This window comes from Zingiber officinale, chromosome 1B, assembly GCF_018446385.1.
Source record: "Zingiber officinale cultivar Zhangliang chromosome 1B, Zo_v1.1, whole genome shotgun sequence".
Classification (NCBI taxonomy): Eukaryota; Viridiplantae; Streptophyta; class Magnoliopsida; order Zingiberales; family Zingiberaceae; genus Zingiber; species Zingiber officinale.
Window position 1 is genome coordinate 122436022 of NC_055986.1, and position 27349 is coordinate 122463370.

General features: G+C 42.0%; 1 protein-coding gene across 1 annotated transcript; it reads left to right on the top strand.

Moving 5' to 3' along the window:
• Positions 1–295: 295 nt before the first annotated feature.
• LOC122041644 (protein DEFECTIVE IN EXINE FORMATION 1-like) lies at positions 296–26985 on the top strand. Its single transcript, XM_042601402.1, has 12 exons — positions 296–310; positions 470–584; positions 731–848; positions 915–1075; positions 1448–1953; positions 2048–2118; positions 2740–2996; positions 17074–17259; positions 25579–25648; positions 25736–25793; positions 25940–26177; positions 26723–26985. The coding sequence occupies exons 1-12, from the start codon at positions 296–298 to the stop codon at positions 26983–26985; spliced, it is 2058 nt and encodes a 685-aa protein (XP_042457336.1).
• The last annotated feature ends 364 nt before the right edge of the window (positions 26986–27349 follow it).

A 27349-nucleotide genomic window follows, 5' to 3' on the forward strand; every position in this document is an offset into this window, starting at 1 on the left:
TAATGTAGCGATCGGCCTTACAGCCTAGTCAGTAGAAGGCGGGTCGTTACATCTTCGCCAAAGGTGGCACTCCTACTCCGTCGATTCATAACTTAGGTCTTGTCTTCTTTGGATTTGTGCTAGAGCCATAGTCAAGGTAGATTTATAACCTAGGTCTTGTCTTCGTTCATAAATTTTGTCTCAAAAAACGAAACCTACTTTTGATTCCACTATGCTTATATTTGCAAGCGCAACATTCTCTTTTCTTCTTCTTTTTAGCTTTTGATTTGTTTCATCATGCCCTTTACCTGCTCATATGTCAAAGTTTGTGGTGTTTGATCTCTGAAGGTGTCGGTTTTAAGCATCGATTTCTGTTTATTATTCACTTTTATTGGTCGAAATAGTGTGTTCGGATAGGTTTTCTAGGTCTTGCACAGCTCGCCACTTTTATTGGAATAGTGGACACAGTCGTATCTGTGCTAACTGAGAGGTTGACTTATTGTTGTATTCTTGCAACTCCAGTGATGGCAAGCTAGAGATAGTGGTACCATCATTTGTCCATTACCTCGAAGTATTGGAGGGTTCTGATGGTGATAAAATGCCAGGTATCTCTTTAATGTTATTTCTGTTATCTAGTCATTTATTTATAAATTTCAATATATTGTTGGTAGTTCCTTTGCATGCTTTTTGTAGTTACTCAACACATAATAGCGTATAGTTTCCATTGATGTGAAAATTCCAAATTCATCAGGATGGCCTGCTTTTCACCAATCGACAGTCCATTCCAGCCCTCTCTTATATGATATAGACAAGGATGGTACAAGAGAAATAGCGTTAGCTACCTATGATGGAGTTGTAAATTTTTTCAGGTAAGTAGCTTCAACAATTGTTTGGTGGATTGCTGCACGTTGACATAAATCTGGTAGCTATAATAGGGTCTCTGGCTATCTGATGATGGATAAGCTAGAAGTACCTCATAGAAAGGTTCGTAAAAACTGGTATGCTGGCTTGGATCCAGATCCAGTGGATCGTTCACATCCAGATGTCCATGATGATTCAATTTCCAAGGAGGCTTCTGCTAAGAACTCAATATCTCGTATGTGATCACAACCCAACTGCAATCGCCTTTGCTTTTATTTCTATTTCCTGAGGATGTTGGCCAATTAGCCATATTATAATTGTGATGATCGTTGTTGTTCGTGAACTTTTTGCGTTTGCATTTTTATACATATTTAAATGTGAAACACTGTGTTTTGTTTTGCAACTCCTGTAACATATTTAAGATGTCTTAAATAGCTTTGCTATGGTAAATATATTAGGATTAACATGTCAAATTTTGTAAGTATGTTATACGATGATTGAGAAATTAGCATATGGGTTTATAAACTAATATTCCAAGTATCACATATTCCTTTTTGAGATTCTGATTATGAATCAAATTAGGAATATTCTGTTGCTTTTTATCCAGATATAAATGGGAGCATGAATGGGTCAAATAATTATGATTCTACAAACATTGTGAACAACCTCTCAATGAATACATCTAAGCTTGAGGACAGAGGAAAACTTGATTTTGCCCAAACTAGTCAATACAATGGAGTGTCAAGCAATCTTAATGACACAATCAAAAGGGACGCTTCATTGGAAAATGGTACAGAGGAAAATCAAACACAAACGCAAAGAAGGCTTCTTGAAGAAATTGATAATCAAGGGGCCCACGATGGACATTCGAAAGACCATAACACTGGTGATGGAGTGCAAGGAGCAACTGTGGAAAATGACCAAGAACTGGAAGAAGAAGCTGATTCATCTTTTGATTTGTTTAGAGATACAGATGAGTTAGTTGATGAGTATAATTATGACTATGATGATTATATTGATGAATCAATGTGGGGGGATGAAAATTGGATAGAAGAGAGCCATGAGACAGCAGAAGATTATGTTAGCATAGATTCACACATACTTTGCACTCCAGTAAGTTCCATTGGAGTTGATCATACAGAAAAAGGAAAAAATCAGGGAATTTAATTCCTAAAAGCTTGACGCACATTTTTAATATTCTATGAAGGTAATTGCTGACATAGATAATGATGGTACTAAAGAAATGGTTGTGGCTGTTTCATACTTCTTTGACCGCGAGTAAGAATTTTTACTTTATACATTTGTGGTATTTTTACATGAAAAAATTCCCATAATGATACGAAAACTATTTCTGGTACTTTCTTTTGGATGTAATTATTCTGTGGAAAAGTTTGTGGTAAGCAACTTCTCTACTTTTTGTTTAAAAAGTTTTCTTGTACGATGATATCATCTTTCTAGACATTCTGTTTCTTGAAATGAAAATTGGTGCCAAAGTCATAGACTAATTTGATACTTTCTACATCTGACATATGATATATTAATCTTATGTAGGTTACAATGTTACAATAACAACTCAATATTGATGGAAGTTTATTACAGGAAGAATCAACATACTTTTTTACACTGCTTTTCATACAATTTTCAGAAATTTAATGGTTGTATGTGAACCGTGTGTAATTATTCTTACTGGTCTTAGTCTTAGGTCATGATTCTCACAATGTTGGCTTGTCGAATTGATTCTTCATCTGCCCAAACTATGGTTGTATTCAACTAAGATACTACTATCATTTTGTTCTTGTATATTTAATGCATTTGTACTGGTTTTTTTGGTGAATGTCATATGTATCTATGGTTGTTTGTGCATTCAATTCTTTCTTATTACAGTTGATAAGTTGGAAGGTATTATGATAATCCAGAGCATTCAGCTGAGTTAGGGGGTATCAACATTGAAAAATATGTAGCAAGTGAGATTGTAGTTTTCAACCTTGATACAAAGCAAGTCAAATGGATTCAAGATCTTGATTTAAGTGTCGATTCGGGGAATTTCCGTGCATATGTTTATTCTTCTCCTACTGTGGTTGACTTGGATGGTGATGGAAAATTGGACATTCTTGTTGGCACTTCCTATGGCTTGTTTTATATTTTGGATCATCATGGTAATTTTTTTTGGTTTCATTTTATAGTTGTAATTATTATCTTTGGTAAGTCAATGTGTTCTTTGTAATGTTATTAACTGCAACATCTTCATGTTTATATACTGCATTTTACCCAATATATATTGGAGGAATTGCATCTTTACTATCGTGGTAAATTTTGCAGTTTGAGTAGGATTTTCTGTTAGAACTTGTAGAAATTTAGAATACAAACTGAAACCTCTCTGAATAGAAGTCAGTGAATTATTTAGCAGAAATAGGAATTTGACATGAGATCAAATTTTGTGGTTGTGTATCCTAAGGGTGGATTTAGTTTAGTTGCTAACATTAGAGTTTGTGGTATATGTTTGGGAATTAGGGTCCTCACCAAGTTTCACTAATCTTGAACTGAAATGGACTAGGTCTAATGGCAAACTCGTGCCTTTAATTATTTACTTAAGACTTTCCTATATGTGACACTTATGTGACATTAATATCTCTTGTATTTCATTTTCAAAAAGAGAAGACAATGTAAATTTAAAGGATATTATTAACATGTCTCTTGCTCTTTCTCTATCTCAAATATGCTGATCCGGTGGTAAGAACAGGGGACCCCGTTCTGTGAGGTCAACGCCACGTGGGAGTCAAAGTGGAAGGATGCCCGTCTGGAGATGGGACGTCCGAACGGCCGACCGGCCGTTCGGTGGAGTCAACGTCCGTAGAGGGCTGGGTCCGACCGGACGGCTATCCGGCCGTCCGGTCGGTATCGAGCTGATGGTTAAAGGTGCCCTGTAGGAAGTCAGGGTTCTGGCGCTCAGGGGAAAAGATCGCAGGGACGAGCGGACTGCACGCTTGGCCCAGGCCATAAGGTAACATACTGCTAATGGTCTCCACAAAGCACGTGATGGAGAATCGCCCCAAGTAAATCACCGCATAATGCCGGCCGGATGTTGAAGGAGCTGGCCGACCGGACGACAGATCTGAAGCAAAGGGGAAAAGGTCAAGGAACGTCTTTTTCTGACAGCAGGTATGTTTCACGAGCAGGCCATGCTCCGAATCTTATGACAGGAGATTTCGCTGTCCCATCGAGGACATGCTTGGACTGTAGCAGTATGGGTCAGGGAAGCTCATTGACAAGCCCTTACGGGGGTATGGGCCATGGACACTGTTGGTTGCTACTCGGAAAACCTAGAGGTTCCACTGTACAAAAATTTTGTACAATGGTCTGAACATTTTCCTAGCTACCATGTGTTCTTTTAAATTAAATTTTGGATCGCCTGCGGAACTTAACACATTTGATCCAAAACTTAATCTATTTGTTCTTTTAGGTTTTGACTTGGATCTCCTGCGGAACTTAACACGTTCGACCCAAGTCACCTTAAGTTATTAATTCCATTAAATATTAATTTCCATAATTGGTTCCCAGTACTGACGTGGCGAGGCACATGACCTTCTTGGATATGGGAGCAACCACCACCGACTAGACAAAACCTTTTATAGAAAGCTAATATTTAATTTCCTAAAATAACTTTAGGTTAACCGAAAAGAACAATCAAATCACAAGGGAAAGAAAAACAAAAGAACACTATATCAAAAACAAATTCGAAACTCTAGAATCGTATGCCTCTTGTATTTAGTATTATTTCCAAAAATAACTAGTATGATGCGGAAATAAAAATTACTAGTTATACCTTTTAGAAAGACCTCTTGATCTTCTACCGTATTCCTCTTCTAACCTCGGGCGTTGTGTGGGCAACGATCTTCTGAGATGAGAACCACCAAGCACCTTCTTCTTCCTTACAAGTTTCGGCCATCAAAACTTCTCCTAGGATGAAGAGGTTCGGCCACCACCACCATGCTCCAAGGGATGCTAGAAAAGAGGCTTCTTTTCTCTCCTTCTTCTCCTTCTTAGATCCGGCCACCAAAGATATCTCCACCATGAGAAGGTTTCGGCCACACAAAGGAGAGGAGAGGAAAGAAAGGGCCGGCCACACCTAAGGAGAAAAGAGAGGAAAAATAGAATAGAGTCGTTCACCTTGAAGCCTCCTCTACCCCCTCTTTTATAATCCTTGGTCTTGGCAAATAAGGAAAATTTAGTAAAAACTTCCTTAATTCTTTTGCCATTGAAAAGGAAAATTTATTTAATTAAAATAATTTTCTCTTTTCAAATTATAATGGTCGGCCACTCTTCTCCCCAAAACAAGGAGAGTTTTAATTAAAACAAAAATTAAAACTTCCTAATTTGTTTCTAGAAATTTATAAAAATTTCTCCAATAATTTTAACCCCTTAATGATTGATTAATAAAAAGAAATTTTATAAATTAAAATCTTTCTTTTAAACATGTGGATAATTTCTAAAAAGGAAAGTTATCTCTAAAAATTAAAATCTCCTTTCAATCTACAAATAAGGAAAGATATTAAATCTTTTCTTAATCTTTTGTAGAAACTAATAAAAGAGAATTTTTAATTTTCAAACTTTCTTTTAAATCATGAATATAATTAAAAGGAAAGTTTTTACCAAAATTAAAATCAACCTTTTAATCTACAAATAAGGAAAGAGATTTTAACTCTTCTCTTAATCTTTTGTAGAATCTTATAAAAGGAAGGATTTAAATTTTTAAACTCTCTTTTAAATTATATTATCCACATAAGAAAAATTTTAAAATTAAAATTCCTTTTTATTTTAATAGGGACGACCACATGAATTCACCCATGAACATACCCATGTCCGGCCCTAGCTTGGTCTCAGCTTGGTTGGCCCCTATAGGATGGGTAAGAAGGTGGGTATAGGTGGGTATAGTACTCTATAATTAAGAGGCTACGATAGGGACCGAGAGGAGGAATTGGTTTTGGTCTCCCGATAAAATTAAGCATCTCGTGCTCGCCCCGAACACACAACTTAATTTTATCAATAATAATTCATTCCACTAGAGAACTATTATTGAACTACCGCACCAATCCCAAATTACATTTTGGGCTCCTTCTTATCATGAGTGTGTTAGTCTCCCTGTGTTTAAGATAACAAATGTCCACTAATTAAGTAAGTTACTGACAACTCACTTAATTAATATCTAGCTCCAAGAGTAGTATCACTCAACTTCATCGTCATGTCGGACTGAGTCCACCTGCAGGGTTTAACATGACAATCCTTATGAGCTCCTCTTGGGGGCATTCTCAACCTAGATCACTAGGACACAGTTTCCTTCTATAATCAACAACACACACTATAAGTGATATCATTTCCCAACTTATCGGGCTTATTGATTCATCGAACTAAATCTCACCCATTGATAAATTAAAGAAATAAATATCAAATATATGTGCTTGTTATTATATTAGGATTAAGAGCACACACTTCCATAATAACTGAGGTCTTTATTTCTTTATAAAGTCAGTATAAAAGAAACGACCTCTAATGGTCCTACTCAATACACTCTAAGTGTACTAGTGTTATTATATAGTTAAGATAAACTAATACCTAATTACACTACGACCTTCCAATGGTTTGTTCCTTTCCATTATGGTCGTGAGCTACTGTTTATAATTTATAAGGTACTGATAACATGATCCTTTGTGTGTGACACCACACACCATGTTATCTACAATATAAATTAATTGAACAACTACATTTATCATAAATGTAAACATTTGACCAATGTGATTCTTATTTCTAGATAAATGTTTATACCAAAAGCTAGGCTTTTAGTATACACTCTAACAGACACGTGTACACCTCGGTAGGTGTACACCCACTTCTTCGCTGCCCTATATAAAGGCCCTCTTACTTCGCCGGATGTACGCACGCTACTAGTTTTTTAGCCCCTTTCTCTCTATTGAGCTTCGCTTGACTTGAGCGTCGGAGGGTCGCCGCCGGGAACCCCTTCCCGGCCCGACTTCTGTGCAGGTTCGTCGGAGCTTTGGAGGCCTACGCCATCGATTAGGAGAGCGACACGTTCCCAGCGTCCTTTGGTTCGGCGATTCGGACAGGATCAATTTGGCGCCGTCTGTGGGAACGCTCCTGCTTCCGACCGGAAACAATGGACGAAGCTGGACGACAACATATGGTGACGCTCTCGAATGAGGAACTCGACGCTCTGATCGAGATAAGGGCCGCCAAGCTTGTGGAGCAAAAACAGAAAACAACAGCCGAGCGTCCAGAACAGCAAGCAACATCAATGTCTGGTGGCCGAGCGGAAGCACCGCAGACCACCGTTGCATTTCATCGAGCCTTATTTCACACCCCCGAATCCATAGCAGCTCATAGAGATCGGGGATCCTCTTCGGATGAAATGCCCAGACGAGACGAGAGAAAAGGAAAAACCCCCCGAGCGGACGCATCGCCCGAGCGGATCAATCGCCAATTTTCAGAGGCTATTCTACGAGATCCTCTGCCCAAGCACTACGTAGCCCCGACGATCGGCGAGTACAATGGGACAACCGACTCGGATGATCATCTGGGTAAGTTTGACAACACAGCTACTCTCCATCAATACACAGATGGAGTAAAGTGCCGAGTTTTCCTCACCACCCTCTCCGGGTCGGCTCAACGGTGGTTTCGGAGATTGCCGGACGCATCCATCACAAGCTTCAAAGATTTCCGAACGGCCTTCCTCCACCATTTTGCTAGCAGTCGACGTTACCAGAAAACGAGCGTGAGCCTGTTCGCCATCAAACAAGAAGCCCGTGAATCGCTTCGAGCTTACATCCAGCGGTTCAATCAAGTGGCGATGGACATTCCAACGGCCACCTCGGAGACCATGATGAATGCCTTCACACAAGGCCTAGTGGATGGGGATTTCTTCCGAGCGCTCATCCGAAAGCCGCCCCGAGATTATGATCACATGCTACACCGGGCTAACGAATACATCAACGTGGAAGAAGCACAAGCGGCTAGGAAAAAAGAAGCTCCAACCGAGCGGGCTCCCCCGGCCGAGCGGAAACCACACGCCACTCATCAGCCGCCCAGAGGACCAAGGGCCGAAGCAATTCGATCCCTCCATGTCCGATCCCAAGTGCAAGAGGTAGCTGCCGCTCGGCCAAAGCCAAAGAAGAAATGGACCCCGATGTTCTGCTCCTTCCACCGGACGGATACGCACAATACAAGGGATTGTCGAAGTCTCCCCTTCGTGGCTCACCCCGTCCCCCGGAATACCAGACGACGATCTCCCTCCGTCGACAGGAGACAAAGAGCTCATGAAGCCGGTCGGACGCAAGCTGATAGGCCACAGCAGCAACAGACTCCCGATCGGCATCGTTCTCCAAGGCAGGAGAATCGCCGAGCATCTAGAGAACGGTCCCGACCGTCCGCTCGGGAAGAGGAAAATAGAAGCAATACTTCCCGAGGCGAGATCAACGTTATTGCTGGCGGACCGACCGGAGGAGACTCCAACCGAGCTAGAAAGGCGAACGTCCGCCAGCTCCAAATCCATGCCGTTGGCTGCAGCCAAGAACGGGCGAGCGGACCGGAAATCAGTTTCGGGCCAGGGGACTTGGAAGGAGTTGAAGTACCCCACGACGATGCTCTGCTCATCAAAGCGGTAATAGCTAATTACACAATTCACCGCGTATTTGTTGACACAGGGAGCTCAGTCAACATCTTATTCAAGAAGGCTTTCGATCAGCTGCAAATTGATCGAGCCAAGCTGGTACCCATGACAACTCCGCTCTACGGGTTTACGGGTAACGAAGTTCAGCTGGTCGGACAGATCCGGCTGGCTACCTCGCTGGGAGAAGAGCCCCTCAGAAGGACAAGGACAACAAATTTTGTGGTGGTCGACTATCCCTCGTCCTACAACGTCATTTTGGGACGACCGGCGCTCAGCGAATTCCGAGCGGTCGTCTCAACCTTCCATCAGAAGATCAAGTTCCCAGTGGAGTACGGGGAGATCAGCTAGCAGCTCGGCGATGCTACATCGAGATGGTCCGAGCAGAAGCCAACTCCGCTCGGAAGACGCCCCGGATCGAGGTAAACGCCATCACTGAGAAGCCACCTTCTTTAATTTATGAAGAAAAAGAGGAGGTACAGATTCACCCAATCCGATCGGAGGCCACGACTTTTATTGCGTCCGATCTGGAGGAGAAGCAGAAAGAGGAGCTGATCCAATGCCTCCGAAGAAATCACGATGTCTTCGTCTGGTCGACACATGAGCTGCCCGGAATTTCGCCGAGCATAGCGCAGCACGAGTTACATGTCCGACCGGACGCTCGGCCGGTAAAGCAGAAAAAAAGAGATTTCAGCGCCGAGCAGAATGCCATCATCCGGGCGGAGGTGGAGAAGCTTCTGGAAGCCGGCCATATACGCGAGGTGCAGTTCCCGAGCTGGCTGGCGAACGTAGTATTAGTCTCCAAGTCGGGCAACAAATGGAGAGTGTGCATAGATTTCAGGGATCTCAACAAAGCTTGCCCGAAAGACTTTTACCCCTGCCCCGGATAGATCAGCTGGTGGACTCTACGGCCGGCTGCGAATTAATATGTATGCTTGACGCTTACCAAGGCTACCATCAAGTGCCGCTCGCCCGTGAAGATCAAGAAAAAGTCAGCTTTGTGACGGTCGACGGCACCTATTGCTATAAGGTGATGCCGTTCGGGTTGAAGAATGCGGGAGCCACTTATCAGCGCCTGATGAACAAAGTGTTCAAAGAGCAGATCGGGCGGAACCTAGAAGTTTATGTGGACGACATTCTTATTAAATCCGTCCGAGCGGCTGATCTCCTGGAGGATATGGAGGAGACTTTCCGAGCACTGAGGAGGTATGACGTCAAACTAAACCCCCAGAAGTGTCTGTTCGGAGCGAAAGGAGGACGTTTCTTGGGTTACATCGTGACCGAGTGGGGTATTGAAGCAAATCCCAGCAAGGTGAAAGCTCTGCAAGACATGCCGCCACCGAGAAGCACGAGGGAAGTGCAGCGTTTGACCGGTCGGATAACGGCTCTCTCCAGGTTCATCTCCAAAACTGCCGACCGGAGCCTCCCTTTCTTCAAAATATTGCGCAAGACCACTAAGTTTCACTGGGATGAAGAATGCGATCGGGCGTTCGAAGACTTGAAGGCCTATCTGAACTCTCTCCCAGTATTAGCCAAGCCGACTGCTGGTGAGCCACTTTATATGTACTTATCTTCAACTGAGCAAGCAATCGGCTCGGCTTTAGTGAGGACGAGTGGAGAGGAGCCCGTGTATTTCCTTAGTCATATTTTAAAAGATGTTGAATCTCGCTACACTGGGCTCGAGAAGCTGGCTTTTGCCCTGATCCTCGCCGCTCGGCGCCTCCGTCCATACTTCCTAGCGCATACTATCATCGTCAAGACCAATAGCCCGCTCGGACGTGTGTTACTGAATCCAGAAGCATCCGGGCGGCTCATCAAATGGACGACGGAGTTAAGTGAATTTGACATCCAATATCAGCCCCGCTCAGCGATCAAAGCGCAATCCTTAGCCGATTTTATGACTGAGGTGCAAAGGCCGGAGTCGGAAGCTATGTGGAGAATATATGTGGATGGGTCGTCTACTCGGCTCGGAAGTGGGATTGGAATATTGCTGCTCTCCCCACAAGAAGAAAAGATGCACCTATCCGTCCGGCTGGATTATAAAGCTACCAACAATGAGGCGGAGTATGAGGCCCTCATAGCTGGCTTGCAGGTTGCCCGGCATGTGGGAGCCGGTCGGGTAACACTCCACTCGGACTCGCAGTTGGTTGCTCAGCAGCTCTCTGGTACCTTCGAAATCAATAGCGCTCGGCTCAAGCTCTACGCTGAAGCCTTCGAGAAGCTCAAAGCTGATTTTCGAGAAGTTATTGTTCAGAAGATACCCAGAGCAGAAAATTAAGCGGCTGATGAGTTAGCCAAGCTCGCGAGCTCAATAACGTCGGTCGCCATTCAGCGGCCAATTGAAAAAGTACTGTTGGTGGCGCATGTCGACTGGATGGAAGGCCTCACATTTCCAAGCGACTGGCGGACGCCCATCATAGAGTTCCTCCGCTCGGGCACCACACCATCCAATGAATATGAAGCACAGCTGCTAAGGAGGAGAGCCGGTCGGTTCACACTCATCGGCGATCAGCTTTATAAAAAGGCTTTCTCACGCCCGTTGTTGAAATGAGCTCGGCTTACATCCTCCAAGAAGTACATCAAGGATCGTGCGGAGGACATCCGGGCGGACGAGCACTAGCTAAGAATATCCTGCTAGCTGGATACTTCTGGCCGACTTTACAAGCAAATGCCGCTCGGACAGTGTCAACGTGCCTTTCATGCCAAAAGTACCATAACTTCAACCACCGACCGGCAGAAGAAATGAAGGCATCAACAGTTTCATGTCCTTTCGATCAATGGGGAATGGATATTGTTGGTCCATTCCCGATGGCGACCGGGCAGCGGAAATTTTTGCTAGTGGCGGTTGATTATTTTTCCAAGTGGGTGGAGGCCGAGCCGCTAGCTAAGATCACCGAGTAGATGGTCAAAAAATTTATCTGGCAACACATCATCTGTCGGTTCGGCATCCCTCGCCGATTGGTCTCAGACAATGGGCGGCAATTCACAGGGAAGATGCTAGAGGATTGGTGCAAAAGCTACGACATCGAGCAACACTTCACGTCCGTGGCTTATCCCCAAAGCAACGGTCAAGCCGAAGTGGCCAATCAGGAAATTCTTCGTATTTTGCGCGCTCGGCTTGACCATTTGGGAGGAAGTTGGCCAGATGAAGTGTCGGGCGTCTTATGGGCCATCCGAACGGCTCCAAAGGAAGGGACGGGCGTCACACCTTTCCACTTGGTGTATGGCGGCGAAGTAGTCATTCCTGTTGAAGTCGGAGTCGAATCCGCTAGGATCCAAAGCTATGACGAGGGCAACGCCGAGCGGCGGAACACAGAGCTGGATCTGGTCGAAGAGGAAAGAGACAAGGCGTCCGTCCAGCTGATGGCATACCGGCAACGGATGAAGCAAAATTACAATCGCCACGTAATCCCCAGATCATTCCAGGTCGGCGATCTTGTCTGGAAGAAAGTCAAGCCGGTCGGTGACGTCGGCAAATTGGAGGCACCGTGGGTGGGCCCCTTCAAGGTTATTGAAAAGCTTCGCTCGGGCACATATTACTTGGAGGATGAAGTAGGGCGGCAGCTGGATCGACCGTGGAGTGCAAATCATCTCCAGCCTTATCGAGCTGGATGAAAGGTGCACAAATGTAATTCATTTTTGTGTATGTGCTAGTCGTCTATGTACTTGTAATGCATGAAGCAAAAAGATGAAAACACATTAAGCATTCTCCGCCGAATGGCTTAATGCGTGAAGACCCCGTGCCCCCGTGCCGTTCGGCCGGGGCATATAAATGTACGAGCCGCACGCTCGATAATGAAGACCCCTCGCCCCTCGGCAGGGCGTATATAATCAGTTAGCCGTAAAGGCCGTCGAGCTCCGACGTTAAATATCGAGAGACGAGCCGGCGTCTATAAACCTTCCGAGCGGAATACCGTCGAGCTCCGACGTTAAATATCGAGAGATGAGCCGGCGTCTATAAACCTTCCGAGCGGAATACCGTCGAGCTCCGACGTTAAATATCGAGAGACGAGCCGGCGTCTATAAACCTTCCGAGCGGAAGACCGTCGAGCTCCGACGTTAAATATCGAGAGACGAGCCGGCGTCTATAAACCTTCCGAGCGGAAGACCGTCGAGCTCCGACGTTAAATATCGAGAGACGAGCCGGCGTCTATAAACCTTCCGAGCGGAAGACCGTCGAGCTCCGACGTTAAATATCGAGAAACGAGCCGGCGTCTATAAACCTTCCGAGCGGAAGACCGTCGAGCTCCGACGTTAAATATCGAGAGACGAGCCGGCGTCTATAAACCCTCCGAGCGGAAGACCGTCGAGCTCCGACGTTAAATATCGAGAGACGAGCCGACGTCTATAAACCTTCCGAGCGGAAGACCGTCGAGCTCCGACGTTAAATATCGAGAGACGAGCTGGCATCTATAAACACCCGAGTGGAAGATCGTCGTGTGGGTGAGGCCAATAAGAAGGATGCAATTCCTCCGGAAACTCGCCTTCAATATCGATAAAACCGACTCCATGTCCTGCTCGGCTCAGAGCACAAAGGTACTTAAGCGGAAGGTTATGCACTCGAAATAAATAGCCGAGCGGAAAGGTAACTCCAAGTACTTCGCTACACTCCCTTTCGAATGCCAGAAGAGTGATAATAGGCGAGTGGACGACACACACACTAACTTAAAAGGACAGCGTGCAAAAGGAAAACACTTCATTCAAATTAAAACTTTAGGCCGAGCAGCCTAAGTACAAAAGGGATCATATCTAGCCGAGTGGCCGAATTACAAAAGTTACTCTATGTAATCGTAAAGGGTCTTGGGAATGCTTTCCAGGAGCGCCACTTGATCGCCGGCCGGAATGGTAGTGGACTCTGGAAGAAGACCCTTGGACTTCAGATAGTTGGTGGTCGCGGTCATGGCCAAGTCGAAGGCTGTGTACATCCGCTCGCAGATTTTCTCCGAGAATTCAGGCGAGCGGATGTAGCCCTGTCTTAAGGCAGCAACTCGACTCGGCTCGGCATCTTGATATTCTTTGAAGGCCGCCTGGGAGCCAGTGAGGGCCTCATTCAGACTCTGAAGCTTTGCCGCGTCAGCCGAGCGGCCCACCTTCTCTCTATCAAGCTGCTCCATCAGCTCTTTTATCTTAAGCTCCAGGCCCCGAGCCTCCACGTTCTTTTTCTCCAAATCGGAGATGGCCGTATTTTTTCGGGTGGTGGCCAGGGTTAATTTTGTGTCGAGCGACTTGACTTGTCGCTCGGACTCGGCCAGGGCGTGGGCCTGATCGACCGTTTTCTTTTGCTCGGCCGCCAACAGATCTTGAGCTTTCTTCAGCTCCTTTTGTAGCTCGGAGTAAGACGGGCCCTGAGAGCCGGACGGACCGCCTGCCGCCTTCAGTTGCCTCAGCTCCTCATCCACCATAGCCAGGCGGTTGGAGACAGCTATCTCTTCCACCCATCGCTGATGCAAAAAGGCGAAATTGTCAAAGGCCGAGCGGAAAAATGCAAGTAAAGCTTCATAAAAGAAAACTTACCCCCGTGGACTCCTGCATGTGGCTATTGGCCAAGTTCCGGAGGGGGATCATTGCAATGCGCGCCCGAGCGTCGGCCCACATCTCGGCCAGGGGCCCTTTCAAGGTGATGGTATGCTTGGGCGCGGTTGGCCGGTCGGCTTCTGGCAGCAATTCCTCAGTAGGGAGATGAAGGGTGACCCGTACTGTGCGGCCGTGACCAGGGATCGTCCGACCGGGATCAGAAGCCGGCGCAGAAAACTGCGAATGGATAGTTGAGCGCTTGACCAAGTGCCGAGTGGGCGGGCGGGTGCTGACCGGAATAGCCTCAATGGGGACTTCCGGCTCGTCCCATTCAGAGGGGGTCCGATCAGACGAAATGGCTTCGACCTCTGGCGCCTTGCCTCGAGCGGCGGCGGTTGCTCGCTCGGACGGTTGGACCGTTGATGTGGCCGAGCGCAGAGGAGTCTCCACTCGGCGCCTCTTTTGTAGAGGTTGCTCCTCCTCCCGAGCAGAACCCTCCTCGGGTGCAGTTCGTTCTTGGGGAGGGGTGGCTCCGCTGGCCACATTTTGTTGAGAGGCCTGAGCGGCCGACTCAGCCTGAGTCCCGCTCTCCCCTTCGTGGGATCCGACCGGCTGGATACCCAAAGCTTCCATTTCTCTGGTCGCCGCGGCTTCCAGAGCGGCCGCCTTTCTCTTCAAAACGCCGGCCATCACTGAATCCATGACGATGTCCGCTGCAAAAGAAAGAAAGGAAATCAGTTAGCGATCAAAGCAAATGTCCAAGTAAAGTTCTTACCGAAGCTGGCCGGAAGAGGAGTCTGTATAGGACTCAGACCGAAGATATACATCACTCCTTCATGAAGGAGCTTATTGATGTCGAGTCGCAGACCGGCTAGTATGTTTGCAGCGTGGAGGTAGTCCGGTCGGGTCTTGAACTTCTTCAGCTCGGGAGTAGAGGGCAAGCTGACTTGCCACTTTGTCTGGAAGGTGGCCTGATCGGGCATACGGATATAGAAAAAATAATCCTTCCAATGTTTATTGGAAGAAGGGAGTTTGTTGAAAAAGACCAAGCCGGGTCGAGCTTGGAACATGAAGGTGCCCGGCTCGGCTTGCTTGGGGTAATAGAAATAAAAGAAGACCTTCGGTCGGAGGGGAATGTTGTGAATCTTAAACAAAACGACAACACCGCAAAGGAGACGGAAAGTATTGGGTACTAGACTGCCGAGCGGCACACCGAAAAAATTGCAGACATCTATGATGAAAGGATGTACAGGGAAGCGAAGACCGGCGGTAAACTGGTCTCGGAAGACACAGAAAGCTCCGCGCGGCGGCCTATGGGGCCGAGCGGAAGGACCGGCTAGACGAATTTTGAAATCCTCTGGGATTTCAAAATTGTCTGTCAGAATATCAAAATCCCGCTGTTCGAATCGGGACTGCATGGTGGTGTACCATGGGCCGAGCGACTGGTCGTCGAGATTTGAAGAACTAGCCATTGGTCGATCGGAAAGAATCAAAAGGCAAAAAGGCAGGAGAAAAATGACAGCAAACGAAAGGAGGTTTCAAGGATCGAAACTGAGGAAAAAATGCGGAGGAAACACCGGAAAGGAGGAAGGAAAGATATAAAGTCTTATGGCGAGGAAAGGGATCGCGAAAAAGGCGCCGGAGAGCGTCGGAGAGCAGAAACAGGATCGCCGGAGCTCCAAAGCACTGGAGGCAGTGGTCGAGATCGCGGAAGCAAATGAGGGAGAGAAGGAAACGAAGGCTTTATAGGGCGGAGGCCGGCCGACCTCCACCGTTGGATCCAGGTCACGGGAATCAAAGCGTGCATCTCGCCGTCCATTTCGAATCGCTTCGATCGCATCAAAACACCATGCCGCCGCCGCCGTAGGCTGATGGCATTGCGCCACGTGGCATTCTACCATTCGGAGCATTTAATGAAAGCATGCTCAACCTTAATGTCAGAGATTGGCGCAAAACCCGAGGAGATCCGGCGAATGCCATTGGTGATTTGTTCAAGGCCATCTCTGCGGTAGGCCGATCGGAGGATACTAGCACGGAGGATCTGCCCGGCTAGATTCGCAGTCCAGTCAGTCGGACAATTCGCCTCCTTCGACTAGACTTGAAGGAGAGGCAAGTGATCCGGTGGTAAGAACAGGGGACCCCGTTCTGTGAGGTCAACGCCACGTGGGAGTCAAAGTGGAAGGATGCCCGTCTGGAGATGGGACGTCCGAACGGCCGACCGGCCGTTCGGTGGAGTCAACGTCCGTAGAGGGCTGGGTCCGACCGGACGGCCATCCGGCCGTCCGGTCGGTATCGGGCTGATGGTTAAAGGCACCCTGTAGGAAGTCAGGGTTCTGGCGCTCAGGGGGAAAGATCGCAGGGACGAGTGGACTGCACGCTTGGCCCAGGCCATAAGGTAACATACTGCTAATGGTCTCCACAAAGCACGTGATGGAGAATCGCCCCAAGTAAATCACCGCATAATGCCGACCGGATGTTGAAGGAGCTGGCCGACCGGACGACAGATCTGAAGCAAAGGGGAAAAGGTCAAGGAACGTCTTTTTCTGACAGCAGGTATGTTTCACGAGCAGACCATGCTCCGAATCTTATGACAGGAGATTTCGCTGTCCCATCGAGGACATGCTTGGACTGTAGCAGTATGGGTCAGGGAAGCTCATTGACAAGCCTTTACGGGGGTATGGGCCATGGACACGTGTACACCTCGGTAGGTGTACACCCACTTCTTCGCTGCCCTATATAAAGGCCCTCTTACTTCGTCGGAGGTACGCACGCTACTAGTTTTTGAGCCCCTTTCTCTCTATTGAGCTTCGCTTGACTTGAGCGTCGGAGGGTCGCCGCCGGGAACCCCTTCCCGGCCCGACTTCTGTGCAGGTTCGTCGGAGCTTTGGAGGCCTACGCCATCGATTAGGAGAGCGACACGTTCCCAGCGTCCTTTGGTTCGGCGATTCGGACAGGATCATATGCAATTATGTAATCTTAAATTATCAGAACCGAGCACAAAGCTTCGATTTCTTGATTTTATTTTTGAAAGCAATTTCGTGTAGGCCAAGTGAGAAACAAATTTTCTCTTGAGATGGCTGAGATTCAAGCACCAGCTATGGAAGCTGATATTAATGATGATGGCAAAATTGAAATAGTGACAGTTGGCACTCATGGAAATGTTGTAGCATGGACTGCACAAGGAGAAGAAATTTGGGAAGTGCATCTTAAGAGTCTAATACCACAGATAAGTTTATTTCATTTTTATCTAGATGTCATTTAAACTTGATTCATTTCTTCTTAAGGTGATCTTACTTGTACTTGTGCATATTTATGCTGGATTTGATTGTATATACTCCATGTAGGATAAATAGTATTTTTTAAAAAATATTTTGATTTGAACAAAGAATTTCAAATCCGATGGAACTTATATAGAGAATCATAGTGTTATAATACTAAATGTCATTTTGTTCATGTGGCATGAATATGACTTGGATTGCCATTTTTCTCTCTCCATTAATACTGAGATCTGCATTTCACAGTGTTCTGTATGATAATATTAAAATATTATTGTTCATAGAGATTTATAGCAAGCATGTTTTACCAAATGAAATACCTTTCACTAAACAAGCATGTTCTGAGGCAGATGTGAAACCTTGATTTACCCTATGAGCTTGCCCTATGCATGTTAGTGATTGCTTGAGAATGAAATGAAGAACTTGTAAAGGCATTTCGTGTATGATCCATAGTATATTGATATAGAAAACATCTATATACTGCAATTTGATTTCTTAATAGTTCGCTCTATATACTGCATGTTAGTTTCGTCAAACGAGTGACAAGGAGGTATAATTCTCAAGGAAGAAAAGATCATTCCTTCTTTTGTGTTGAGTATAATTAATGGAATTTTGTCCCGCGTGAATGGATGTTGTCGATTGTTTCTTGATACACACTGATTTGTATCGTTTTGTTTGACTTGTGTAGCATGAAACAACACCTAATATCTGTTCTATCTTGTATTGCTTGTTTTCCAGAAATTCGTGTTGTCATGTAGACTATAATATGGAATTTTGAAATTTGATAAGTTTTGTTAAATTTTTCTCTTGCAGGTCAGGCAATTCGTGAGGCTTGAGTTTTTTTTATGCAAGAAGTGAGCTTTGTTAGGATGTAGCTTGCCTTGCTAATTTGTAAATTAAAAGCCATATGGAGAACAACAAATGGAAAACATGTGATTTAATGTATATGGAGAACAGTAATGGAAAACATGTGTATTTTGATGAGTAACAACTCATTTTTGTATATTTTTGTATATGTGTGGCTACAAGATAAATTATATATGGATGTTTATTTTGGATTTAATGTAGTAAATATTTAGTTTTGTATTGGTGGTTTGCTTATATTAAAAAAAGCAAAACGAGTAAATATTATCTACCACAACAGTTTATATCTGTTGTAAAACAAATCTACTACAACGGTTTATTTCTGTTGTTGAAATTATCTACCACAACGGTTTTAAAACGTTGTCGTATCCTTCGTAGCCAAATTTTAGGCATATAAACAACAATGGATAAAAACCGTTGTCAAATGTCTACAAAGACAACGGATTCAAAACCGTTGTCGTAGGGCAATACATTCTACAACACCCTCAGTTACAACGGTTTTTTTACCCTACGATAACGGATAATATCCGTTGTCATTTGCAGTTTTTGTTGTAGTGAAATTACTGTAGCAGAAATTACTGTAGCAGGAACCTTGAAGGCGCCTTAAACACATTGAAGGCGCCTTGAATGGATTGTTTAAGGCGCCTTGAGCAGGCCAGTTTGACCGTTTGCGTTGCGGATAAAGTTTTATCCTCAGATCGAGTTGGAGGCGCCTTGAACCCTGTTGGAGGCGCCTTGGACTCTCGGGATAAGATTTCCAGGGCCTATATAAAGGCCCCTGGAGCTAGGAATTCAATAACAACTCAAGCAATCAACTGTGTAGTGTTTCCTAGCAATAGTTCTGAGCTTCCAAAGTGTAAAAGGCTTCTCCGCCTTCAGAGAAGGAGAATTTTTCTACTGCACTTTTTCTATTGTCCTGGATTAACAACCTCCTTGGTTGTAACCAGGTTAAAATCCTGATCTTCTCTGTATTTCTTTATTTAGTTTTTATTGCTTTATTAATTTATCACTATTGCACTAATTGAGTTGAAAGTACGAGGAGGGTATAGTTTAATTTTTGTTTTCAGCAATTCACCCCCCTCTTGTCAGCCTCCGCTGCACCAACAGCTTTTGCTGCTCGTCTCCAGTTGACTTACACATTTTCAGGTATAATTTAGTAAATTATATTTATTTTATGTTGTCTAACATGATTAAATTTAGATGTATGTTATGTTAGTTTGTTAATTTATTACATAATATAGTTTGTTTGTTTGTTTTGTGTTAGTATGTTATTATATGCTGATTTGAAATTCTCAATTTATCAGTGTTAGGTGAAAATGTCTATGAATAAAGCTTGGATATATAATCGTTTAGAAAATGGATTTATTAGAGATGATTTTATTGCTGAAGTCGAAGAATTTGTGAACTTTGCTAAGAATCATCCTGAATGTATGAATGGTGTTGAGTTACGGTGTCCATGTAATCTTAAAAAATGTAGGAATAAAGCTTTTCGTGATGAGGATACAGTGAAAGTACACATATGTAGAAATGGTTTTGTGTCAAATTACTATAATTGGTATTGTCACGGTGAGCCTTATCTCTATGAATCAATTGGGCCTTCTGGTAGTTCGTCATATGCCACAACTTTTACTGCTCATGAATCATCAATTAATGATAATGCAATGCAATCAATGGTGCACGATGCGATGAATGCTGCAGTTGATTATTCCAATACAGATGAAACACCAACACCTGAATATCAACAATTATATGAAATGTTAAAGGCTAGTGAAAGAGAACTGTGGAAAGATATTCCCTCTGGTCATTCTCAATTATCAGCTACTGCAAGATTATTGAATATGAAAGCAGAACATCATTTTTCAGAAAGATGTTACGATGACATTTGTCAGTTGATGTCAGAATTGCTTCCTGTTGATAACATAATGACTGATAGTTTTTACAGTATAAAAAAATTGGTCAGAGGTTTAGGTTTGCCTGTAGAGAAGATTGATTATTGTATAAATAACTGCATGATATTTTGGAATGAAGACAATGATCTTAGTGAATGCAAAATCTGTACACACCCTCGTTATAAGCATGAAACTCGCACACTAGGACAGAAGAAAAAAAAAATTACTTGGAAAGTGATGTATTATTTTCCATTAACTGTTAGACTTCAACGTTTGTATGCATCTGCTGCTACAGCTTGCTATATGATGTGGCATCATGAGCATGAGCACGAAGGAGGTATAATGTGTCATCCTTGTGATTCACCTACATGGAAACATCTAGATGCTGTATTTCCTTCTTTTGCAATGGAACCACGTAATGTGAAATTGGGACTTTCTGCAGATGGATTTCAGCCATTTGGACAGTCAGGGCAACAATATTCATCTTGGCCGGTTATATTAACACCGTATAATTTATCGCCATGGATGTCTATGAAAGATGAATTTATGTTCCTTACAGTACTTATTCCTGGGCCTACCAATCCCAAAGACAAGATAAATGTTTTCTTACAACCTCTTATTGCCAAGTTGAATGAATTATGGAATGTAGGGTCGGTGACTTATGATGTTGCAAGTAAAACAAATTTTAGATTGTATGTTGCATTATTATGGACGATCAGTGATTTTCCAGCATACTCAATGTTGTCGGGATGGAGCACAGCTGGTAAATTAGCATGTCCACACTGTATGACAGATTCTGATGCATTTTCATTACCTTATAGTAGGAAGGTATCTTGGTTTGATAATCATTGTAAATTTTTACCACTTGATCACTCTCTCAGGCGAAATAAGAAAAATTTTCTTAAAAATGTTGTAGTAAGAAAACCCCCCCTCCACTCCATGCTTCAGGTGAACAAATCCTTGCGCAAATTGACAGTTATGGATTTCTACTAGTATCTCAATCTGGTTCTGATGAGATAAATAAATATATTGTTAGGACATGCAAGTGTGGTTGGAAGAAAAGGAGTATTTTTTGGGAGTTACCGTATTGGAAGTATCTGCTTATTCGTCATAATTTAGATGTTATGCATATTGGGAAAAATTTCTTCGACAATATATTTAACACTGTGATGAACGTGCCTGGAAGAACTAAAGACACTGCAAAATCACGCAAGGAATTAAAAGAACTAGTCAATAGACCTGAGTTGCATCAAGATGAAACAACTAATAGATTTCCAAAAGCTTGTTATACATTGGACAAAGATGACAAACAAGATTTATGTAATTGGTTGAAAGAAATCAAATTTCCAGATGGGTATGCCTCGAATATGGCTCGATGCGTGGATATGAATAGATTAAAGATGTTTGGAATGAAAAGTTATGATTGTCATATATTTATGCAAAGACTTATTCCAATAGCTTTTCATGACTTACTTCCTCAAAATATTTAGCAAGCACTCATTGAATTAAGTATATTTTTTAGAGATTTGACAGCAAGGTGTATTATGATGGATGATATGCTTCAGCTAGAAACAGACATTCCTCTCATATTATGTAAACTAAAGCGCATATTTCCACCAAGTTTTTTTGATTCAATGGAACATCTCCCAGTACATTTATCATACGAGGCACAAATAGCAGGTCCTGTACAATACAGATGGATGTATCCATTCGAACGATTTTTGAGGAAATTAAAAAATAATGTTGGTAACAAAGCAAGAGTTGAGGGGTCAATATGCAATGCTTATCTGGTTGAAGAAGCATCTTCTTTCTGCTCATATTATTTTGTTGAAAGTGTGCAAACAAGACATCGCAAGTTTCCTAGAAATTCTGATGATGCTTGTCAGCCAATAGACCCATCGATGCTTTCTATTTTCAAGTTTCCTGGTAAATTAATGGGTGCATCGCTTTCTAGATGGTTAACCGAAGAAAAATACCATGCTACAAGAACATATATACTCTTAAATTGTGAAGAGGTCAAACCATACATAAAGTAAGTAAACTTCTTAAATCAAACATTTATAATCCATTTAATTATTTTGCTTGGTATCCCAATTTTAATATAATTATTTTTTTTCTCAGCTTGTATGAACAACAATTATATCTACAAAACCCATCAATTGGTCCAAGTGAGGTACCTACAAAGTTAAAGACTGAATTTGCATTATGGTTTCAAATATATGTAAGTTAGAGAAGTTAGAAAATTATGAAGTTCATGTATATTAAGAAGTGTCCTAATATATTTGTTATCTATTTTTATAGGTGAAAGATCGTAGAATATCAAATGTGCAAGATGATAGGATAATGAATATTGCATCAGGACCTCTTCGTAAAATAAAGGTGTATTTTGGTTACTATGGTAATGGTCTTAAATTCCACGTGGCACAACGAGATTCACGAAGATTAACTTATAATTTTGATGTTTGCGTTAAAGGATCTATGGACAACAATAACACTGAGTTTGATTATTATGGTAGACTTGACGAAATCATAGAAATTGAATATCCTGCATTACCAATAAAGAGGTGTGTGTTGCTGAAATGTTCATGGTATGATCCGACACCAAGATTAGGTACTAGAATTCATCCAAATTATAATTTAGTTGAGGTTAATGTAAATAAAAGATTCAATAAGTTTGAGCCTTTTATTTTTGGGATACAAGCGAGTCAAGTTTTCTATCTTGAATATCCTATGAAGAGAAGAAGATCTAGTGAATGGTTGTTTGTTTGTCGAATCAAGGCTCGCTCAACCATAGAGATGCCGAACACAATCACTGCTCAAAACCATGATACATTTCAGAATGATGAAGTGGAGAGATACTCAATTGATTTACAACACCAATCTACTTCTCAATTACTTGTAGATGTTAATTGCATTTATGAAGAGATAGATGATGGAGAGATGTCCTACAGTGAGGATGAAGTTTCACTAAGCTCATCTAACTCTAGCGATGAGGACATAGATGTTGGTTGCTACTCGGAAAACCTAGAGGTTCCACTGTACAAAAATTTTGTACAAAGGTCTGAACTTATTCCTAGCTACCATGTGCTCTTTTAAATTAAATTTTGGATCGCCTGCGGAACTTAACACGTTTGATCCAAAACTTAATTTATTTGTTCTTTTAGGTTTAGACTTGGATCTCCTGCGGAACTTAACACGTTCGATCCAAATCACCTAAGTTATTAATTCCATTAAATATTAATTTCCATAATTGGTTCCCAGTACTAACGTGGCGAGGCACATGGCCTTCTTGGATATGGGAGCAACCACCACCGACTAGACAAAACCTTTTATGGAAAGCTAATATTTAATTTCCTAAAATAACTTTAGGTTAACAGAAAGGAACAATCAAATCACAAGGAAAAGAAATAAACATAAGAACACTACATCGAAAATAAATTCGAAATATTAGAATCGTAAGCCTCTTGTATTTGGTATTATTTCCAAAAATAACTAGTATGATGCGGAAAGGAAAAATTACTAGTTATACCTTCTAGAAAGACCTCTTGATCTTCTACCGTATTCCTCTTCTAACCTCGGACGTTGTGTGGGCAATGATCTTCCGAGATGAGAAACCACCAATGCACCTTCTTCTCCTCCTAGCTAGGTTCGGCCAAAACAAAAGAGCTTCACCAAGGATGAAGAAAAAACCACCAACCAAGCTCCAAGGGATACAAGCTTTCTCTCATTCTTCTTCTTCTTCTCCAAGTAGTATCTGGCCACCACAAGAGCTCCAAGCAAGAGGAAGGATTCGGCCACCACAAAGAGGAAGAGAGGGAGAGAGGTTGGCCGGCCACAACACCAAGGAAAAGAGGGAGAGAATAATAGAGGTTGTCACCCTTGAAAGCACCCCCACCCCTTCTTTTATATTCCTTGTCTTTGGCAAATTAGGAAATTTAATTACAATAAAATTTCCTTAATTTTCCTTGACATGAATTAATTGAGAAAAATAAAATAAAATTTCCCAATTAAACTTATAATGGCCGGCCACATCATAGAGAGACAAATTAGACAAGTTTCAATCAACAAATTAAAACTTCCTAATTTGTTTCCGGAAATTTTAAAAATAAAATTTTTCTTCAAAAATCCCTTCATGGTTGATAAAAAGAAATTTCTATAATTTTAATTTTTAACATGTGAATAATTTTCAAAGAGAAAATAAAATATCTTTCCAATCTACAAATAAGGAAAGAGATCTAATCTCTTTCTTTAATCTTTTGTAGACCCTTTTAAGAGAGATATTTTAATTTTAATTCTCTTTAATAAATTATATCTTCCACATAATAAAAATTAAAATTAAAATTAAAATTCTTTTTAATTTCATTATGGCCGGCCCCCTCTAGCTTGGGTTTAAGCTAGGGCCGACCACCCATAAACCAAGCTTAGGCCGGCCCTAGCTTGATTCCCAAGCTAGCTTGGCCGACCCCCTTTAGGTGGGTATAGAAGGTGGGTATAGTACTCTATAAATAAGAGGCTACGATAGGGACTGAGAGGAGGAATTGGTTTTGGTCTCCCGATAAAATTAAGCATCCCGTGTTCGCCCCGAACACACAACTTAATTTTATCAATAATAATTCATTCCACTAGAGAACTATTATTGAACTACCGCATCAATCTCAAATTACATATTTGGACTCCTTCTTATTATGAGTGTGTTAATCTCCCTGTGTTTAAGATGTCAAATGTCCACTAATTAAGTGAGTTACTGACAACTCATTTATTTAATATCTTTATCCAAGAATAGTACTACTCAACCTCATCGTCATGTCGAACTAAGTCCACCTGCAGGGTTTAACATGATAATCTTTATGAGCTCATCTTGGGGACATTATCAACCTAGATTACTAGGTCACAGTTTCCTTCTATAATCAACAACACACACTATAAGTAATATCATTTTCCAACTTATCGAGCTTATTGATTTATCGAACTAAATCTCACCCATTGATAAATTAAAGAAATAAATATCAAATATATGTGTTTGTTATTATATTAGGATTAAGAGCACACACTTCCATAATAACTGAGGTATTTGTTCCTTTATAAAGTCAGTATAAAAGAAACAACCTCAAATGGTCCTACTCAATACACTCTAAGTGTACTAGTGTAATTATATAGTCAAGATAAACTAATTCCTAATTACACTACGACCTTCCAATGGTTTGTTCCTTTCCATTTTGGTCGCGAGCTACTGTTTATAATTTATAAGGTACTGATAACATCATCTTCTGTATGTAGCACCACATACTATGTTATCTACAATATAAATTAATTGAACAACTACAACTAAATATAGACAATTTGACCAAATGTGATTCTTTATTCAAAATAAATGTTTACAAAAGCTTAGGCTTTCAGTATACACTCTAACAATAGAAACTGTTAATGTTGATTAGTCAGTAAGTTATGTTTCCATATTATTTTGTATTTATATTGTAATGTTTTTAAACCTTATTATGATGTGTTCAATGTTATTTTACAGATATCATTATGGCAGAGCAGCAGCCTGTAGCACCCCGTGGCTACAAGGTCCTTACTGTTGTCGGAGACTCGTAAGTATTTTTTCTTATTAATAATTCAAGTTCATATATAAATTTATTTATAATATATTTCTCATAACTTAGGTCTATTTCATGCAGATTCACTCCAGATGGCCACCGAGTTGCCACATATATCACAGGCAAATTCAAGGAACGAGTTTGCATGTCTGGTACTACATGAAGGCATGTGGACCAGGAGATGAATTTGTTTTATTATAATGAATTTGCGATAAGTAAATTGAATATATTTGGTAACTTATAATATAGGATCATTTAAACTAAATGTTTAACTTATAATTACAGAAAAGATACACATGGGTGGACGGGCAAGAAGAGCAATTTAAAGCTACATGGAATACTTACTGTGCTAAATTGTACAGAGATCATATGTATTATATGAGAAAGAAGGGCATCAGGCCTCCGTATGTTTCTGAGACGATTTGGAGTGCATGGACGGCCACCTGGGTTGCAGAAAGGTGGCAAACAAATGCTGAAAAGGCAAAAGCAAATAGAAATACAGAGCCAGGTGGCCTGAGCACCGGTACCGCTTGACATACGTCAAGATCCAGATCTATTGTTGAGCATACTATGGATTTGGTGAGTATAATTTAAAGTTATACTTTGTAACAAATTTTCTATTTATTACCAAACTTGTATAATTTTTTGCCCTTACATTTTTGGAATGTAGGAACGTGAGCTTGCCAGACAGCCCACATGTATGGAGGTCTTTCTCAAGACCCATAAGAAGAAGGATGAATCATTTGTTGATTCTCGATCTCAGACTCTACACGTAAGATTATTAACTTTATTACATTTTTTTCACTTCTATCTATATTAGTATTTAGTAATATTGATTAAATTGGATATTATAATTTTTTTTTATGCAGTAACAAATGACAGAAAGGGTGGCTCAAGCATCTCATCCATTAGCAGAGGGGGGGGGGGGGGGGGGGCCACAGTCTTTATCCACCGACGACCTAAATCAGATTTATTATGATGTTGTCGGTGGAAGGACAAAAAACTCCACCCTCTACGGCCTTGGCTCTCAAGCCAAAGTTGCATTTGATTGTTTGAGGAATCCAGTAGGCTGTGCTAGTTCCTCTTCTTCCAGTGAGATGCAGTCTTTAAGACATGAAAATCAAGAACTGCGTACTCAACTGAAATCAATGGATCAGAGGATGACTGAGATGGATCAATGGAGAGCTGATGAGGAGAAGAAGAGAGTCGAACGCGACAAGAGCAATGATGATCTCATGGCCCAGATGCGCCAGATCGTGGCTAATTTCACTCAGGGATCACATGGTTCTGAGTCACAGGAGACTCAAGATCCATCACGCAGGGATGATTAATTTTTGTGAGGGTTGGTCATTTACACTTTACTTTTTATTTATCATATATTAATCTTCCTTACAGTATTTATTCTGTATAAATATTATAATATATTTATTTCTAAATATTTTATTAATATATATTTCAGGAGTCACGTTCGGTCAGATTTACATATTGGCTCTTCATTGGATGATATGCTCGTTTTTTCAGGTATCATTTCATATCAAATCTGTTATATATATATATATATATATATATATATATATATATATATATATATATATATGCAAACGGTTTATTTAAACATCAACATGATCATTTTGTATTTGACTTTTACAGGATTTTCTTTATCATTTAGCGTTCTTGTATTATTTGGATTACTTT